General features: G+C 43.1%; 1 protein-coding gene across 2 annotated transcripts; it reads right to left on the bottom strand.

Annotated features, from left to right (window-relative positions):
• Positions 1–366: 366 nt before the first annotated feature.
• Positions 367–17185, bottom strand: greb1 (growth regulating estrogen receptor binding 1). Of its 2 annotated transcripts, XM_057025155.1 has the most exons (34): positions 17064–17185; positions 12666–12826; positions 12464–12568; positions 12003–12179; positions 11681–11863; positions 11260–11361; positions 10858–10995; positions 10028–10189; positions 9789–9896; positions 9063–9248; positions 8840–8976; positions 8468–8744; positions 8260–8388; positions 8021–8176; positions 7699–7896; positions 7413–7587; positions 7127–7310; positions 6913–7049; positions 6478–6829; positions 6271–6386; positions 5874–6076; positions 5257–5788; positions 4944–5100; positions 4752–4854; positions 4133–4288; positions 3876–4012; positions 3617–3778; positions 3187–3391; positions 2953–3115; positions 2703–2821; positions 2275–2507; positions 1713–1919; positions 1434–1572; positions 367–1347 (listed from the first exon to the last, which is right to left on the bottom strand). In XM_057025155.1, the coding sequence occupies exons 2-34, from the start codon at positions 12817–12819 to the stop codon at positions 1184–1186; spliced, it is 5856 nt and encodes a 1951-aa protein (XP_056881135.1). In that variant the 5' UTR covers positions 12820–12826; positions 17064–17185; the 3' UTR covers positions 367–1183. The 2 variants fall into 2 exon arrangements, with proteins under 2 accessions (XP_056881135.1, XP_056881136.1); XM_057025156.1 differs by lacking the exon at positions 11260–11361.
• Positions 17186–19850: the final 2665 nt, after the last annotated feature.

Raw genomic sequence — 19850 nt, forward strand, 5'->3', positions numbered from 1 at the left:
TTCTGGGAACCAACTACTTGGAGGAAATATGAGAGGGACCGACAGGACAAGATGCTGGTGCCTGTTTAATACCATGTGCACGTGTACACAAACACACACACACACACACACACACACACACACACACATGCAGTGCATGCGTATCATTGATTTGTGAGGGTTGGTATGAGGACAGAGGGAGCATCAGTGAGCAGTGCAGCTCATTATTAGAGGCTGAAATCTGTTATTTAGACTGTGAAGACTCAAATATCTTCTGAACATTGATGAAAGCACCCCACAACCATAAAGCTACGGCCAAAACAACAACAGTAGCCTCCTCTAGGGAGTGTTTGAGAGGTGGGCAGCACAACTGGGTCTCTGAACACGTTCTCTTTCACTGTTTATCTATCACCAGAAACATTACACTGCTTGAACAGACTCAGGAGTTCTGTACAGCATCTAGATACAGTCTTGATAACAGTCAGTTGATTGGAACAGAACATCCAGGATGGACAAAGAGTCATAATCTTTGAGGATTATTTAAAAACTTGGTTTGGAAAAGAAAACACATGAAAGGACCCTTGCAAAATGTCTGTACATTTATACACTGAAAAAGCAACACTTTTTTTCATTACACCAAAACTACAAACGATTCTTTAAAATTCTTAAGTACTTTTCATACATACTAAAAAGCGTAGCTCTCTGAAACTCTTCTGTCCGTATTGTGGATGTAAAAACTCCCCCACTAAGGTGATCCCACAGCCCCAGACTATCTGCTGCCAAACATCGGCTACCATTGCACACATGCTTGTTGGTCTCTTTTTAGCACGTCTTGTGCTCTTTGCATTGAAAACAAATGTGCAGGACACTAAGAGAAAGCTACAGTGACCCCCACCCAATGACTTTTGTAAAAATGTTAAGTGAAAAGTGTTACAGAATTTGTTAAAAAGTGTAAAAGCTTCTTTAAATGTTTCAAGCAGTGGTGAGAAATCCTCCTGTTAAGTATCAACATCAAGATTCATCAAAGGCCACTTCAAACATACATTATTTGAATATTTTTGTAGTTTCCTATAATTTCTGTTTTATTATACAATAAAATTGTAAAGTTTTTTATGTTCCATTTGGGTTTCCAGTTGGTCTCACTGATGTTAGTAAAAATCAAACAGGCTGTTTTTCACGTGAACAGTGATTCTGTATCAGTTTGTCAAATGTGTTTCCCCGTTAGAAAGAAGAGTGGCCGGTCCTCCTTGGCATTGGCTGTCTGGAATTCATCGCTGAGCCTGAACCTCCACTCCTCCTCGAGCTCCAGCCTGCTCACCGTTTTCCTGAGGGAGCTTCGATCTGCACTGATGACACACAGAGTGGCCCCTACAGAGGGGCAGAAGTGGCAGAGCTTCTCAGAACACTTCCACACTGTTTTAGACTATACTCCTTCTATATGCCTGATTTAGTACCTTTGAGGAAAGAGAACTTCTTGAGGAACCCGGGAGTCACAAAGGAATCAGCGAAAGAGAGCAGAAGGCCACTAAAGAGCAGCCCTGTTGTGTTAATGTTGACAGAATGAGGTCTGGAACTCACAAAACACACCGTCACCTGCAGGCAAACAGCTTCATATTATCATGATTATCATCTCAGATACAAATGAAAAATGAAAATATGTGTTTGTGTGTGTGTGTGTGCGTGCGTGTGTGTGTGTGTGTGTGTGTGTGTGTGTGTGTGTGTGTGTGTGAAACCTCTGGTCCCAGGTTGAGATAACAGTCAACAGACAGCACAGGGTGGGTGTAGTTCCTGGTGCTGAGTGGAAACAGCTTCTGGCTGGTGTGTTGGAGGTATTTCTCCAGGAGGAGCTGAGCTGGCGTAGCCAGGAAAAGGTGCTTGGTGTCAGGGGCACACACGTACTGGGAGGGCCCCACCGATGTGGGAACTGGATCATCTGACACCTGGAGCAATTTCAAACATTTGATTAATAAGCAACAATTATATTCTGTTTTTATGTGCTGTCTTGGTGATACACAACACATCTGTGTGGATTAGACAACAAATCTGTGTGGATTATTTCCTTTAGGACCACTCATGTGTCATTGTGGTCTTATCAAGTTGTTTACTCATGTTTGATGTGCAGAAACGATTCTTCACTGCAGTTATGTTGTAAAAATGTTTCACACATGTAAAGTAGTTATGTGGGCCAGAACGTCTCCTGTTTCCTGTTGCTCCAAGCTTGTTTTTAAAAAATCTCCTTTCTGTTTTTCATCTGTGATTTCATTCATTTGGTTTCCATGTGTCTCCTTCATGTACCTTGGTCTTGATAACAAATGTTCTGTATCCTCCAATGGAAATCTGCTTTTTCATGACACTGAAGCCATTGAACCGGCAGACAAGCATGCCTGCACTGTGCAGCCTCAGGCCGAAGTCCACATCATGACAGCTGAAGCGGTTCTGGTCATACTGGACATTCTGGCTTTGATCCACATTGAGAAGAAGGAAGTCATGCAGGTGACCTCTGGAGAAAGGTTCCCTATGTTTATTGCCTGGAACCAACCAAACAAATCCCAAATTAACTCCCCACATTAAGCAGTTTATTTTACCTACATATCTTCTATATTCTCTAGGTGTAATAAGCTGGGATGTGAGAATACCCAACTTTTTGAGGAGACTAAAAGCTCTGGTTTTTTTTAAGCGCAGTTCTTGACATTAGAAAGTGTTCGACATTGTGATATACTGACCTGTGAGGGTGCGACTGGTCCATTTTCTGATTCCACAGAGTCCGTAGTGAGCCAGGTCTGGACAACCCTCCATGTGCAGCAGGACCTGTTTCAGTGAGATGGCCTGTTCTGCAGGGCCACTAAAGGTTGCAGAAAGCAAAAAGAAGCTCTGTTAAAACACTTCAGTGCAAAGATTACATTGTATACATACATAAAGGACAGTATTTCATCCAAGACATTCAGCTGTTGTATGTAAAGTGTTGGTAAGTACTTGCGAGTATCCAAGTCCACCACATTCCACATAACACAGGAGTCGTCAGCCAGAATGATGAAGGGCCACACATCACCTGCTGGGCCCCCTCCTTCCAGACGCCGACTCCGCTCCATCTCCAGGTTGTGATAAGAAAGTTCTTTAATCAGGAAGTGGGCAGCACCTGTAACAAAACAGTTATTATTGTCTATATGATCACTTATCTATTACCTAATGGTAGTAACTTGGACAAACCTATTCCAGCTCCATTGAAGACAGAAGGCAGGACCAGCATGATGTGGTTTGGCCAGTATTTTTTATAGACAGCCATCTCGTACTCTTTAACCACTAGGATGTGTAAATGTGAGGCTCCATCCAAAGCATGGAAAAGGTTAAACAGACCGTGCTCGTGACGGCCAGTGGTCGGGGTGAAGATTGGACTCTTGATGCAGTCTGGACTCTGAATGAGCAGAAGTAAAACCTTAACCACCATAAACATGTTTGCAAACACAAACGTGACCTGTTCTGCAAGCGCAAGTTGGCCTACAGCACTGCCTAGTGGAGATAAGGGGTAAATATTTTGTATAATATAAAACGATGATTAAAATAACTGTGTCTAAAGAGAACAAGAGAGAAGCCATAGTGTTATATTTAAGATGTGTTTGTCCTCTAATTAAGGACATACCTGGTCTGAGGTAAGAGGAAGGTGCATGCCCTCCAGCTGGCCTCCTGATTGGTTGAAGCTAAAGTAGCGTTCTTTTGACTTTGGAATGATAAAGTAGAGCTGGATCTCTTCTCCCAGCAGTAGATGTGTGAACGTGAAGGTGTGCAGCGTAGACTCACACATCTGAAATCAAGAACACAGAGGACACTGAACCCATTAACCATTCAAAAACAGACTTGACCTTTCATCAAATTATGTTTGCATTGTCCTTTTGGCTCACCTGGTACCTGTGGTTGAAGCCCAAGTACTGGTGACACTGTTCACAGTGATGGTAAGTATTGTAAGCTGCGTATTTGGAGAGCTTAATCCTGCACGTCCTCCTGCGCAGGAACACCTCCTCCTGGCACACAGGGTTTCCTTTGCGAGTACAAATAATGCTGTTTCATAATGTGTGACAGATTTTATCAACATAAATTTTAAGACAGTTGAAATCTGCATTTGATCTCATTGGTTCCTGTAGGTTGAAGCTGTGCCCACCTTCATCATTAGGTTTGTATGCGGGGTTATAGACAGAGCTGATGTCATCATATTTGGGGTCATGGACAGTGTAGTCAAATGGAATTGTCTTCATAATTTCTGGGTTTGGCCAGGAAGTATTTGGGGGGTGGTACTGCACTTCCTGCAGTTGGACACCTAAATATACACAAGGTCAAGGAGTAAACAGGAGTCATCAACAAGCACAACATACAGAGATAATAAATGACACAAACCCGTCATCTTGTGTTAGCAGAAAAGAGAGTAGAACCTCCAAAACACGAGGTGTCAAAACAGTAACAAAGAAGTTAATAAGTTATCGGAAGTCCACATTGGAAACAAATATTTTTCAAACATTTTGAAGTAGAAGCAACAACAGACAGGACTCTTCAGAATACCTGAGACCACATAGGAGGTGTTGATGGAATAAAAAAGGCTCAACAACAGGTTGAGTTAGGTTGAGGGTCTCTTCTGATTCCACAACTTTGACCAAGAAAACACACAAAAAACCCCCCAAACAACTGCTGCAGGTCACTGATGTGCTGCCAACATCAGCCCTTGTGAAAGCCAAACCTATATGCTTGGAGGTAAAGTTAACAGCCACTGCTGCTCATGTACTAACTGCAGTTGGTTTCTTCTTCATCATAGATGTCCACCTCCATCAGCCTGATAAGCATCCGAGACAGAATACCCAGGAAGTGCAGATAAGCTCCTGTCTTACCCACCTGGCCATAAAAATAAACAGAACACAACAATGCAAATAGTATAAACTAAGAAAAAATGAACACGACACTATAGTGAGACTGAATACTACCTGAGGGGGTCCACTAAGCAGCAGCCTGCGGGGGTGAAAGTTGTCGCTCCGGCCTTCAGTGCGATTGTTACTATCCATGTGGTAGGAGCGTGGTACTGTCCACTGACGATAGTACAGAGACTGTTCTGTGCATGTCATCATCTTACTCAGCAATGGTCTAGACCCCAAAAACATCAACAATATCATCATCATCATCATATAGAATGTACATTAATGATCCCAAGTTGGGAAATTGCAACAATTGATGATGTTGAATAGTTGAGCTTATTCTGGATTGCAAAGAGAATCCAACATTTTTCATGCAGGACCTCACCTGAAGCTACTTGCCCATGCAACGGACATGTGAGGCAGAAATGAAGTGCATCTGGGAAGCCCACTACTGTCGCTGGCCGTGATAACATTGTAGAGGGTGCGAGGAAGCAGCACGGATGGTGGCCGTCTTACTCCCCTTGCCCAGGAGCAGCTGCGATGAGGAGATGAGGCTTGTGGGGACAAAGATCCAAAAGAGGAGGTTTTGGGTGCCCGGAGAAGAGGCTGGCCAGGAGGAACTGTTTGTTGTTGAGGGAAGGAGCTTATTGTTTGAGATGATGTCTGATTCCTACATTGCACTGGTGGTTGTGGTGGTAGTTGGGAGGTGGGTTGCTCCTGGGAATAACTGTGCATGTGAGGATGGGTTTGGTGCACCGGAGGTGTTGGATGTGGGAAAGACTGTGATGCAGGTGGTGTTTGTGACTGTACATTGTCTACGGTCCCTTTCAGGACATTTGGGGCAGTGGTAGAAGCATCTGCAGCACCAGTATCTGAACACGACTGAAGCTGCTGACTGGATGACAAAGGAGAGTCATCTAGACACAAAATCAGTAAAAAGAAAGATAAATCACAAAAATCTCTTTATATATGTTAAATGTTAATAATCACATCTCTTCTCACCATTCTGCTCCTCTTCCTCCTCATTATCAGTGCTGCTCAGTTTCTCTGCATCACTCTCCAACGTGTCGCTTCCAGAACTGGGATTATGCTGCAGCCGCGGCTCCGCCCTGACCAGGTAAGCAGCCAGGCCGAGCTCTTGTTCAAGATTGGTTCGCTGCAGGTACGAACTGCTGATCACTCTCAGATCACAGTGCTTCAGGGACCTGTGGATGGAACACATGATATTAGCATCAGGGTTAGCTCTAAAATTGTTATAAAGAAGACACAATCATATTAGAGTACATCATCAAATTATTGCACGTCTCTCCTGATACAAAAGTTTAATTCACTGGTTTGAAAACTGTTAGTTCATTTTTTTAAATAATAGACAAAATAATCAACAAATTAGTGCCAGGACCTGGGCAAAGATTCTCCAAGCGGCTCAGCTCCAGACAAGATCAAAATGCAGGGAAGCGCCTCCAGCTCCAGGTAAGTTCGAGGAACCCAGTCAGCTTCCTGGATTTTTAGCCATTTCTGAAACAGCACATTTTCAACATTCAGTCAGTGTCTGTTTCTTTATCTATTTGAGAACTTCTGGAAACACCTATAAAATGCTTATGTTCACCTTGATCTGATCAACAAAGCTCTGTCCAATATTCAGAGGTTGGTTTGGATTCCCCAATATGATTTCAAAACTGTGCTCCAGTCCCAGCTGCCTCCGGACTCTGCACAGCTGTCTGAAGGCCCACTCAGCCAGAGCTGGGGAGGGTATTCGCAGCAGCACCATGTGACCATGACGTGAAGGGCACTGCTGGGCAGCCGTGAACAGTGACTGTGTGATCTCCAAGGTCTCCACAGAGGTGTGTTTATGGAGATGATCAGAGTCACCAATTCTGCCAGATACGGCCATCAGAGCTACACAATAATGCTGGATCAAGACGGTCGTGCGAATGACAGCACTATGCAGCATGAGAAACCTTGGAGGAAGAGAGTGAGATGACAAGGTTCTTCTTGTGTGACTGCTGTGGTGTTCTTTGAGCTGGGTGTGTGTTGCTGCTACCTCTCTTCCAGCGCAGATGCCATGCTTTCAAAGGAGGAATCATAACGCATCAAAGGCAAGCTGCTTCCAGAATGAGTGGACTCTAGAAGCTCGGAGACACCAAAGTACCGCGTTCTCTCATGATAAAGGTCAACATCCTAGGCACACAAACACACAATGGTAGAGCTAATACTGAACAATTATCTGTCAGACAAACTGCAGCCTTCTGTCTTACATTACTGAATGCAGAGGGCCAGTGAATTTCATTGTAGGGACTGATGCGGGTGCACTGAGTCTGCAGGGCAAATGGGAAGGAGGTAACATGCAGGATAAGAATGTTTGGAGCATCCCTGATCAGTCCGGAGTTTAATAGCTGGTCCACCAGACCCAAACCATTGTCAGAGCTGCGGCAAGATGCACTGAAGATAAACCAAAAGGATCAATTACACTTGGTTTGTTATTACTTCAGGTTGTCTTGCTGATGCAAACTCAGAAAGGAAACATGGTAGTGATAGACGTACTTGTGAATGTCCCAGTGTGCATGGTCATGGACCAGAATGTAGAGTGTGTAGGAGTTGCTGTGAGCTTCATGGATGAGGCTTTCGATTCGAGCCTGAGCACCATGATCCATCTTTACAACGTAACGTTCAGCCTCCTGTTTAGACGCACAACCCTGGTCTAAACCTCCAAGAACACCTGAATTGCAGAAGCAAAAATGACTGATCATAGATACAATCTGAGTATATAAACCTGAAAAATGAATCCTCAGATTCCCCTAGAGAATCGAAAAAAACAGATATAACTAACCTGAGCTCCACAGGTGGAGGACGGTCTGCTGAAATGTGACTTCAGAGGGTGGAACCAGAATGAGGAAGCTGACCCTGTCAAATGAGCCAAGATCCAGGTTCTGTGTGCTGCTGTCAGCTATGGCACAAACGTGGGACAGCAGCTTTCTGGCCACTGCTAGCTGGATAGGCCGAACCTCACACCACTCTACAAGATACTCTGCAGACATGGAAACTGATTCAGGAAGAGACTTGAGAGATAAAATTATCAATAAGCACAACAATCCTAGACAGAAAAACCTCTTTAGCACCATAAGCCATCCATTCTAACATCTGTTTCTCACCTGAACAAGAGTCTTTTAGACTGGCCGACTGCACTTTAGGACTTGACAAGTCTTTTGAAATATGTATGTTTGAGTCTTTAGGACTATTTCTGGATAAAGCAGATGGTTCCTTTGTGTCCACAGCAGCGAGATCCAGCAGAGAGTCCATGTCACCATCTGAAGACCACAAAGACGTACATTTACTCACCTGTGCTGCACGTAGATACGCATTGTGTACATACAGCACATGTCAGCCGCACCATCTCCGAGACAGTTGCAGTACTGAAGAAGTTCCTGTGTGATGTCTGTAGAGAGCTGGCGGCTGATTTCCCTCAGACCTTCAATGGGAGAGTACATACTTTCTGCCAATGCCCTACACTGGTGTTTACCTACAAGAGATGAGAGAAAAGGTCTGATTACAGCAAGCATTAGTGTTTTGGCCACTCACTGATTTTATTTTTCTCTCACCTGTGACTATCACACAGGACTGAGTTTGCTCTCCTGGTGACGAGACAATAATGACCACATAGTTGGTGTTTTCAAGCTGTCCCTCCATTAATCTGTTAAATGTTTGCTGAATGCCCCGAGCCAGAGATTTGATGTGTTCTCCCAGGACCACAACACCTTCTCCACAGGATGAGGTGGCCAGCTGAGCGAGCCATGGAAGCTGGCTGGGAGTCAGGGGCTGTTGGCTCTGAGGAGGTACAGGGAGATGCTGGGGAAACCCAGGCAGGATGGTAGGCATCTACAGGGAGGAGAAAATAAATTGTTAATTTTTTCCATTATTTAAATGTATGACTGCCTAATTGAGTTGTTTTGATGTGTAAACATACGTCTCACCTCTATTCCATAATGCCTCCCATGGGTAGTTGGAGGTTGAGGCTGCTGATACTGTCTGATTTCACTGAGATGAGACTCTCTCCATGACCTCATGAGTATCTGCTCCAGGTCCTCTATCAGAGGCACCTGTACAGGCCCTAGGATGAAGATATGTGAAAGACAAACAAATAAAAACCACCGTAATCTGGATTCAAATGCAGCCATCTGTGGCTTCTATACTGACCCAGCTGAACAAGATAGTAGACTGTAAGCAGAATCTGCATCTCAGCAGAGAGTGGCTGAATGGGCGAGGGGCCGTAGTGCTGGTAGACTCTGGGGAGTGTCTGTGAGCTGAGGTAACAGCTCTGTAGGAGAGAACTGACAAGCACCTCACTGACATTACCAGTCAGCTGAGGGAGTGTGCCATGACCTGCGTTAAGCACAAGAACAGCATAAATAAACACAATGAGGCAACTGGGAATACTCTTGTTCGGCATCTGCAGCTTTTCTGTTAGAATTGTTGAATACTGCAGGTTCATTTTGGATAATTCCAGGTAGAATTTAAAGTACTGTTTATTAATGTACAGCTGTTAATACTGAATACTAAAAAATAGTAAAGGCAATAAATGCTGGCCTGTAACATTAAGCCTGGCAGGAGACACAAAACAGGGTTAAAAGCATGGAGGGAAGAGGATAAAGGGCAGGTAAGACGGTTGAAATGGCCTCAGGTGCGGTCTGACCTCTGACCTTTATTCAGATGGATCATCTGCTTGGTGGTTACCTCACCTGCCAACCTGCTTTAGAATGTTCAGTCCTTACAGGTGACACCAACCAGTCAATAGTTGATGGGATGGACTGGTTAATTGGCCGTGTTGCAGGCCAAAATAATCTAATCTGTGGTTTATAACATCTGTCAGGGCGCACGTCCCATTGTCAGAGGCAACATCAACAAAATGAGGGGCTGCCTGACCTGTGAAGATAACAGGTCGCAGTCTGCAGGTGTGCAGCAGCTGATCAGGCACTGTTACGGACAGCCCTGGGGCAGAAGGTGTGCTTGTGATTCCTGGCGCTGCACCGTCTGGAGACATCAATAAACAGTCAGAAACACACACTGACATCCCCCCCACACACATACACAAAAGGCTAACCTTAAACCACGTCATTTCATCATGTTTCAATATTCACCCTTGAAAATCTCCATTAATTTACCTGATCTGGCTCCATTTGTGATGACAGAGGACACCGATAGTGTTGGTAGGGATGATGAAGATGTTGGGGTCTTCATGGTGCCATCGGGCACACTGTTGGCAGCTGACTCGGGTGACCAGCCCTTGTGCCTCTTTTTAGGAGGTCCAGAATTTGAATGTGGTGCTGAAATTAATTAATTAATTAATAAGACCATAAAAAAAACCCAACAATAACCGGTTGCCACATTTCTTTTCTGCATTTTTAAGCTTTAATTTGTTATGCCTTTTAAAAGATTTAATAATTTCAGTTGGCTACATTTCTAAATGAATTACTGAATGAAGTGATTTTACTGTGTGTGAAGGGTTGCAACTTAGTAGATGCAGTAATAAAACCAGTTGTCATGCATGAAGCGCTCTGGTCTCTCCTGTTATAATGCAGCGTGGAGACAGATAAAAGGTCCACTTGTTAAAAAGGTCATGAAAAACAACGACATGCAGGAAGGAAGCTTCTCATTCAGTGAGAAAGAGAGAAAAAAGACGAGACAGGGAGGAGAACTTTTACAACCCCGCATAACAGAGGTGGCAGACAGAGGGAGAAGGAGCCCTCCTAACACACAATGGAGCAGGCTGACACCTATATAGCACACACACACACACACACACACACACACACTTTTAAGTGCCTACAGGTCATGGTTCTCCCTTCCTGGTGTACAAAGAAACTCAAACTGGTGTCAGTTTGAACATTTACCTACACACAAGAGGCCTTTTTGCGTTGTGAAACAGGGAAAGAGTAATGGTGGGTTTTGATCATCCAAACTGACTTCTACTGAGCAGCATTTTCCTGTGTACCTGTAACTGAAGGTCTCCTGGCTACTGACTGATTCAAAGGTAGTTGGACATTGGAGGAAACAGCAAGGTTGCAATTTGTGATGGACTGGGGGGCATCATTAACCTGTGGTCCAGCCGCTGAGTCGACATGGGATCCTCCTATTTGCAAAACACAATATTATTCATGACATTAACTTAAATAAATAGCCTTTATTTCCCTTAATCTCATGGCCTTGTATCCAGTTGGACCTACAGCACCCAGTAAGTGTCAACAGTGTCAATAAAGTTAAGAGCTCCAAATAGACAAGACCACTATAATCTGGTTGGACCAGAGTCCAAATGTATTACCCAAACAAAATATCTCCCAATTTTGGGATGTTCTAGTGGACATGTCTAAAAGGTCAGTGTTTCTGCGTGTGTCACCTGTGTGGCTGCCAGTTGTGTGCGATGGGTGATTGAGTGGCATGTTTGATGGCTGCTCGTCTGAGCTGACATGACTGGAGCCATTCTTTTTTGTCCTGGTATCTAAAACAACAAAGCTATTTGCAGATGCTTTTGTATATTCAAAATCAAGAAAACAGTAAAACCTGAGGCACCAATGACAGTTGGAGAGAGTTCATTATTAAGGCTCCTCTTTCCCCTGTCTTTAAGGCATTATTACCTGCCTATCTGCTCAGGCCAGTACAACTGCAGCTTCCCATTCATTACTGGTCAGATTTGTACACCTTTGTTCAAAAACACAGCGTTTCAAGACTAAACTGTATTGAGCAGATTTGTGTTAACCCCACCATTCCATCCTAGCAGTTCTCTTTATTTCCATAACTCCAGATGAAGCTTCTCTTACCGTGCCCCCTCCAGCAGATGGGTGCTCCTTTGACCAGCACGTTCTGATTGTTCCGGTACAGAAGGTACTTCAAGTGCTTTTGTTTTTTGGGCTGGGTGCTCAGTTTTAGATTAATGTGGTTGGCAAAGTCTGTGAAATAGCGAAAGCCTTTCTCTCCACAGCCCACACAGTTCCCTGAGAACCCTGGAACCAACAAATATACACAAGACCTTTTTCACAGTGGAAACTCATCCAGAAAGTCACCGGTGTTGTCATAAGCCTTAAAGGATTGCTGCTGAATGGTTGTTGGAATAACAGACACAGTGTTTCCCTGCTGCCTCACCCAGCAGGGCATCATGCCCACGTTCATCTGGTAGAAAGCGGCAGTCCACAGTGCACACAAGCAGGTCCTCAGGGAGAGTGTGGGACTTGACCCCCACCAGCAGAAATCCAGGGGGCACATCAAAAGTGTCTAATGCTAGTGAGGACAAGCGGAGGTCTCTGCCTGCTTGACAGAACCCTGTGGAGAGCCAAAGAAATAAAATATTTTTACGAAGTGGTGTGAGAATGTAACATTTGTTAGCTTTCCCCACTGAATGTGTGAATGTATTCATACAGGAGCTTAATCAGAGCAAAGGCACAGGAGATAATAGATTAGGGCTTGAATGTGTGTACAAATGGGGCTTACCCTTCCTGCCAGATTACTGTCTTTCACTGATTATTTACTGATGCAATATTTAAGAGAAGAATGCATTGAAACTATGTGGAGAATTTAATGCTGATTACACATCTATGTATACAAACCCTCTGTAGTACAGCATCCCTCAGGCGGGGGCTTCATCTGATAGGGTATGTGAGGGCTGGTATCCTCTGAAGCATCCTCATCATCATCATCAACTTCTGCGCGGCCTTTTGAGGATACGCAGCACAAAAAATGTTTCAGTGGAACTCAGATAAATCTGAAGATGAAAGTTTAGACTGAGCCTGTTCTCAACCCCCCTCTCACCATCCTGGGCCAGTGACTTCTCAATTTCCAGGTACAGTTGTGAGAATACAGGTGGAGGCACAGCAACATTCGACCGCAGCGACGCCTCAATGGAGTTATGGAGTACTTCCTCAAAGCGAGTGGTCCGCATCTGGCCTGCATAAGAGTTCCCCATTGGTGTCCTGACATACGGAGCATTTACACCTGTTAGCTATTATCATAATATACTAGCACTCTTTTTTAGCACTGTTAAAGTTACACTTAAAACATATAAAACTATAGCCTGAAAGAACAAATGCGTTATTCTTCTACAGCGAGCACCCCCCCCCACACACACACACACACACACACAAACACGCACACACACACTGGTTACTTGTGGACTGTATCTGCCAAGACAGCGTGCCATAAAATCAGAGTCAGGACGTTCTGACCTAGACGCGACTCCCTTCCTCTGTTTTCATCTTTTCTTTCTCCCAGCATCTCTCTCTCTTTCCCTCTGCTTTTCTCCTTTTCTTATCTCATGTTCAACATATGCTTCAACAGAAAGGCTCCTGTCTATTTTTTCACAGCTGAGGCTCGACCTGAGAGCCAGAGATCAACACATGTATGATTAATAGGGCTGAAGCCCACTTTCAGATGTCAAACTGACAATGTTTCCATGTAGTGGTTTTATAGGTGGTTAAAGGGGTTCTGAAAAAACAGAGTGGGACAGTGAGGAGCTGAATAACAAGATTAGAGAAAAAGTGATCCCTTCAATCTCTGTCTCTGTCTCACTCTCTCTCTCTCTCTCTCATTCTCTCTCTCTTTCTCACACACACACACACACACACACACACACACACACACACACACACACACACACACACACACACACAACACACACACACACACGCACACATCTCTTGAACTGGAACAAGGGTGCAAGAGGATCATTTTTATGACCACTGGTGAACCGTGTTATTACGAGTAAATCAGAATGTCTCAGATTATATTCATCAATATATCAACACTTTTGGACATAGATAAACCACAAAGATACAATACAAACATACAATATTGTTTATTCCTGTCACTCACATCAAGACAAGCTATATGGATGGATGGATATTATTGCCTGATCAATAAGATTGTGGCAATAGTGCTAAATCCTCAGTGACCTGGAATGTGACTCAAACGTGACCTGCCCTTGTTTGGATGACGACAAGATTGAATAAAAAAAATCACCTGAAAATGCCTCATCATCATTAACATATGCCAAAATCAAGTGCAAAAGGCAGCATTACAGCAGGCTGGAGCCACTGTTTTGGAATTCAACACGTTCTGTTTCTCATTCCAGCTGCTTCCTCTTTCCACACTTTCAAATGTAAAAGAGGCGCAGTAGACATTTAAGACCCGCCGGTGATTTATGGAGAGACAGCGGAGGACAAAAAGTCCTGTCATAACACAGACGCCACTGACAGGAAGTCATCACACCTAGCAAAGAGCCTACTGGTCTGTTTACAGCCAGGCTGTGTATGTGTGGGTGTGTATGTGTGTATCTAGAGTCTAGAACAGCCTTTAAACTTCCTTTTAATACCAAACTGACATGGTCTGCTCCACTGGACAAGACGTGGATGATAGACTTTAATCTTTAACACAACAAGTAGAAACAGCACCACAACAGAAAAGACATTTTTTGAGTTTTGATTTAGCTTTATAGATCTTTTCCTATATCCCCCCCCCACTCAACACTGGAAGTTAGGGACACTTTCATCCCCCCTCCCCCTGTCTTTCTTTCACCCCTGGGGGAGAGCGGGAGAGGCATTATTGTGGCTTTATTACCCCTTCGTGACACAGCCTCACACATACCAAACTGTAGTTAGGACTGTTTTCCACCTCTTCAGCATCCACAGCAGATGCCACGCGACCCTTTTTTTCCCTATCTAATAAAATGTGTAATTAAGTAGATTACCTGCTGACTAAAAAGAATCTGCATCTTTATGCTCTGGATTGTCTTTATTTAATTTCTTGTGACCACTTAATAATATGCTAATTATGCTAACCCAAAAGTGAGCTCTTGATTTCGGAGGACAAGGCTGGTTTAGTTGGGGGGTGTCTCATGACCACGGAGGTCAAAGGTGGCCCCAGATAACAATGTTTGAGTAAGACTTGGGTGCAGCCTATACATCTCATACGCATGCACGCAAACATATGCAGCTATACACACTCACTGCTTCCCACACACACATCCACTCCCAGGGGCTCAGGCTCAGCAGACACAAAGAGATTGTCTCAAAGGGTGAAAGGTCATCCCGGGAGAGGTCAGATAAGAACCCTGGGTTTTTTTTCCTTTGGTCAGGCCTACACACACACACACACACACACTCCCTGCTATTCTTTCTCTCTGTTGAGTTGTACTAGCAGGGTCACAGTGGACCACCTCCACACCAGAGCCTGCCTTAAGGAGCAGGATCATATTACACAGCAGCATAGAACCACACAACGTTCTGTCACAGTTGTGTGGTTAATATTTGTTGCATATATTTCTATGAGCATTTTAAAGAAGATTACTTCATGTTTGGGAGTTCTGTCCCAGCAGTGGTGACCAACAGTAACAACCTTCTGTTACTCGTGGACTCCAGTCATAATAGTCTCCTTTCCTTGATGCTATATTTATACTCCTGTACTCATTCACATTGTTTTTAGCTGTGTTTCTACCGTGTTTGAATCAGTAGAACACCACAATGAACTCTACAGGTATTTAAGTGGAAATTTGGCAGCAGGAGATGGTGATGAGCAAAAGTTGGGCCGAAGTTCTCCTTCAACAACAGATGGAGGAGGTGCCATTTCTTTTCTATTAAGTCTATGACGATTGCTTACAAAAGTTTTTCTTCCAGTAGCTAAACTCACATCCAAAATAAGTCTCAGTGGGTGTTTTCTTGTACTTGCAAGTGCTGGAGCACTGGGATGAGAGAAAAGAACAATCTGTCCATGAAAGTGATTCAGGACAGATTGTTCACACACCAAAATGAAAAGGAATCCTTCTTTTGAACAAATTGTTCACAAATGACAGATTGATTTTATGTTTACTTAACTGTGTGTGTGTGTGTGTGTGTGTGTGAGAGAGAGAGAAACACACAAATAAGACAGGAGATGAGGAAGGGTGGAAAAAGTGTCAGCTGCACCATCTCCTTCATCTCTTAACATAAGTAAAGGATGTCCAGTTCCAAAGATGTTCTGTGATCACTCACCCACATCAACACACAAACACACACACACACACACACACACACACACACACACACACACACACACACACACTGGGGAACCCTCAGAAGGATTCATCACTGGCCGGCGACCCACATCACAATCCCATTCAGGGTGTTCTCCACAGCCACTGGATCGATAGCCGCTACCCACCAACCGCTCCAGAAACCTTTCAGTCAACCATTCATCCATTTATCCCCCAAACCACAGTGAAGCATGACACCTGTCTGTTAAGCTAAAACTGGTCAGTCAATCACAACCACCAATTCCCTGTGAAACTGTTTATGACATGCAGCATTATGCAACAAAGTAACAATGCAGCCCAAACTCCATCACACATTTGCGGTAATTGGCTGCAAAGATGAAAAAGCTCCGAGCCACAGCTCCTCGTCTGCTCTGACTGTTCACGCCCCTGCTCCTCATCCTTTAGCACTTTTCCCTGGCTGTTGTCTTTAATTGTCTAACTGTCATATTGTCTGCTGGAAGTGTGACTCAAGGTGCAACACACTCTGAGTAGATTTACAGGCTGACTGTCATCAGCCCAAACTTTCACTGGATCAAATATGTCATCTCGCCACTGTTCATACAGTTCTGTAAAAACTGGTCAGTTTACCATCTCTGCTTTCCAAGAAATCTAACAATAACCATCAAAATGCAAAAAGTTTTACCCAATGCATGAATACAAGACATAATTTGAATATATCCTTTGAATTTGTCTGTTAAAAACAGGAGAATAAATAGGTGGTCACGGGAGATAAATCAGCTTAAAACTTTCTAAGACAAAAAATACCCATGTAATATTAATATTAATAATAAATACAAATACGCACACACACACACACACACACACACACACACACCACACACACACACACACACACACACACACACACACACACACAAGTAATTATTACAAACTTACATCACAAGAATAATGATTATAAGAGAGAACCAACGAAATTGCAAAGATGCTTCTTAACAATAGTGATTATTCAGCAAATATCCATACTCTGCAGGTTTAAAACAGTTAAACGCTTAAAGGAAGATTCTTATCAGTCTCCTGTTTCCAACCAGCATCAGCAACAGTGATGGTCTGTGTGTCTTCACCGACACGACAGCCGAAATAACTACAGCAATTTCGAAGAAGAAGAAAGGATATAAAGCCCAAACCTAGAGCAGCAGTTCCTTTCCTTTCAGAAGAGGCTGGGAGTCCAAGCGATGCGCCCTCATCGCGTCTGCAGCCTGAAACTCTGAATGTCATCACCTCTGATCCTCGGCTGGGGGAAGGTCCCTCCCCCTCACAGATGGTACCGTCCGATTTGACTATGTTTTTTCATATTGTGTAGGAAGAGGTTATTATATTTAGAAGACTGGGAAGATTGGGGAAACTAAGCGGGTTCAATAAAACGTTTAAGTCACGAAACGCCGTATTTATAGAAGTGGTATATTCCATTTCGATGCGTCTTCAATAATTCAATCGATCAAAGGCTTCTTAGTAACCGCACTGTGGAGTTGGTGGATTTTAGGTTGTTCAAATAGGACTTGTGGACCAGGACTTAGAGGTGAAGATCTAGAAAGTATAAAAATAAATAAAGAGGATCTGAACCGCTTTTAAAAAAAGATTTAAACGTTGAAATTGGGAAAGGGTTTTCTGTGATGTCTGTTTTATTTTTTTATGGTGTGTTTCCTGTTTTATTTTGGTGGTTCTGTTTCCTGATTGTGTGTTGTCAATAAACTTTACTTACTTTAAGTGGTAAATGACTTTCCCCCGTGTCTCATTACCTTTCCGCCCTTGTGTCTATTTAAACCCATTTCCCTTCCAGATTGTCTTTGTGTACCTTTGTGCTTTATCTGATTTCTGTGTGTGACTCTGTTTTGTTTACTGGCTTCCCGGATTTTGCCTGTTTCTATCTGCCTGGTTCTGCTGGTTCCTGAGATCTGTTCCTTTACTGGACTTTGGTACCGTCGTTATTCCTTCCTTTTGCTATTGGGCCCACGAACCTGGCTTCTTTACACTTTCATTCATTCTTGCTGAAATAACCATTGGTTAATCTTTTAAAATGGTAGTAGCAATACATATGTTAATGTAAAACAGTTAAAGAAGGATGACTTTACTATATTTAATTGTTAGTACAGTTTTATTAGGAAAAGTTGACCAAAAGCCCGTCAACCGGCCAGAAATAAAATGACAAAATACGTTTTTATTTAATCTTTCATTTAATAAATATAAATAACAAAACCAGGGTTATCTTTAAAGTATGTCGGTTTATTAATAAAATAACGTCTGGACTGTGTATATGTCGCCCTCTACTGGAGCTAAATCTTATTTCAAGCGTCGTTTCCAAAGCAAGATTTAAAATAAATAAATAAATAGAAATACATTAACGCTTAACGCCACGTTTATGTGAGAAAATATAACTTTAAACTATGAACGACTTGCTTTATTTTTATGTTATTTCAATCTGTGAATGGAAAATAATATAATTTGCATGTTTACAAAAAGAACAAATGACAGTTTATATTATGTCCTTATTTGCTAATTTTGGAGTACCACAGAAATAACGATTTTTGTGACAGTGTGTCACAGACTGAACTGAAGTTATCAGTGCACTGAAAAATAGATGAACAAGTGAGATTCAAAGTTGGATAATAAGGGAACACATCTGATTTAGATTCAAAACACTGAACACATCTGATTTAGATTAAATGGATTTGAATTTGCAAATTCATAAAATTGCATTTTTCCCCATTTGCAAAATTGGATCTACATGAACCCATCCCATAATGCCTTTACTGTACTCCCATCTGCCTCATTAAACCTCTGCACTGACACCAACCAAATTATAAGGAGCAAAAAACAATTAAAGGTCACCTGCGGAAGGTTTATTAGACATGTGAGACGAGTGAACCACCTGGCAGAAACTGGCAAATTTCTGGAAAAGTAGATGTGCTGAAATTAGATTAAGAGTCTGATGATTTATCCAAGAACAAATCCTGCTGGCACAAGAGTTTAGACCTTGAAACTACTGATTGCATCACGCAGCAGAATGAAAAGATGGATACATTTTGGAATTATGCTCATCTGTAGCACATTCACAAAGTGGTCTGCAGAACAAGTGCAGGTGCTAAATGAAGAGGGTTAAATTTTTGATCAAGTGATACTTCGGTCAAGAGGAAAGGTGTGTGTGGTTCTCCCTCCTAATTACAGCTCATGTCTCATCCTTCATGCTCTCGGCTGGGCAGTGGCGCCTGCACGGTGGCGTAGCCGTGCCACGCTAACACAACGTTCCCTGATGGGAGAACAGGTGTTGGACAGGGTCCAGTAGAGCAGAGCCGAGGCTGTCTTTATGTGTCAGTCGGACTGGCCGGCGCCGACTCCTTTGGCCCAAGGGAAGTGAACTGTGCCATCTATTAAGCATGCACGGGCTCTGTGAGGAGCTTGATTGGTGAATTATTACAAAGTAATGTGTAATAAGCAGTAATAATAACTCAGGAGCTGAACCGAGCTTTTTCTGCTGCACATTAGATTAAACAGCATTTTTATACCTTCATGACTCCCTTTTTCCTCCAGATTTTTCTGTATCAGTGCTCATAGGTCAGGAAAGTGCTTCATCTAATGTTTGAGAGCCTTTTTTTTAAAGACTCTTCACTGCTAAATTTCAGCTGTGAATATGGTGGCGTGGTCAGTCACGATGGAGACAAGACAAGTGCTGAACTTCCTGCTCATGGAAGTATCATTTGTTAGCCACGCTGCAGAAGTTGTGATCAGGCCCATTCATTTTACTATAAACACTTCACTTTGCAATACGAGCAAATTGTATGTAAAACATGTGTGAATGCGCCAGGGACAAAAGGTATTACTGCTGCGCACATGATGATGGCGTGGGTCATTTGGCTGAGAATAATGGTGATTTCACTGTAAAGCACATCTCTCTCATTAGCTCCTCACACACTGGT

The sequence above is a fragment of the Takifugu flavidus genome, chromosome 2, assembly GCF_003711565.1.
Source record: "Takifugu flavidus isolate HTHZ2018 chromosome 2, ASM371156v2, whole genome shotgun sequence".
Classification (NCBI taxonomy): domain Eukaryota; kingdom Metazoa; phylum Chordata; class Actinopteri; order Tetraodontiformes; family Tetraodontidae; genus Takifugu; species Takifugu flavidus.

Coding starts and splice junctions, on each gene's coding strand:
- greb1 (XM_057025155.1), bottom strand. CDS start 12,819: ATGGGGAACTCTTATGCAGGCCAGATGCGGACCACTCGCTTTGAGGAA. Junction 4,855..4,943: donor TGCTTAGTGGACCCCCTCAG/GTAGTATTCAGT, acceptor TTTTATGGCCAG/GTGGGTAAGACAGGAGCTTA. Junction 1,573..1,712: donor ATCTCAACCTGGGACCAGAG/GTTTCACACACA, acceptor GTTTGCCTGCAG/GTGACGGTGTGTTTTGTGAG.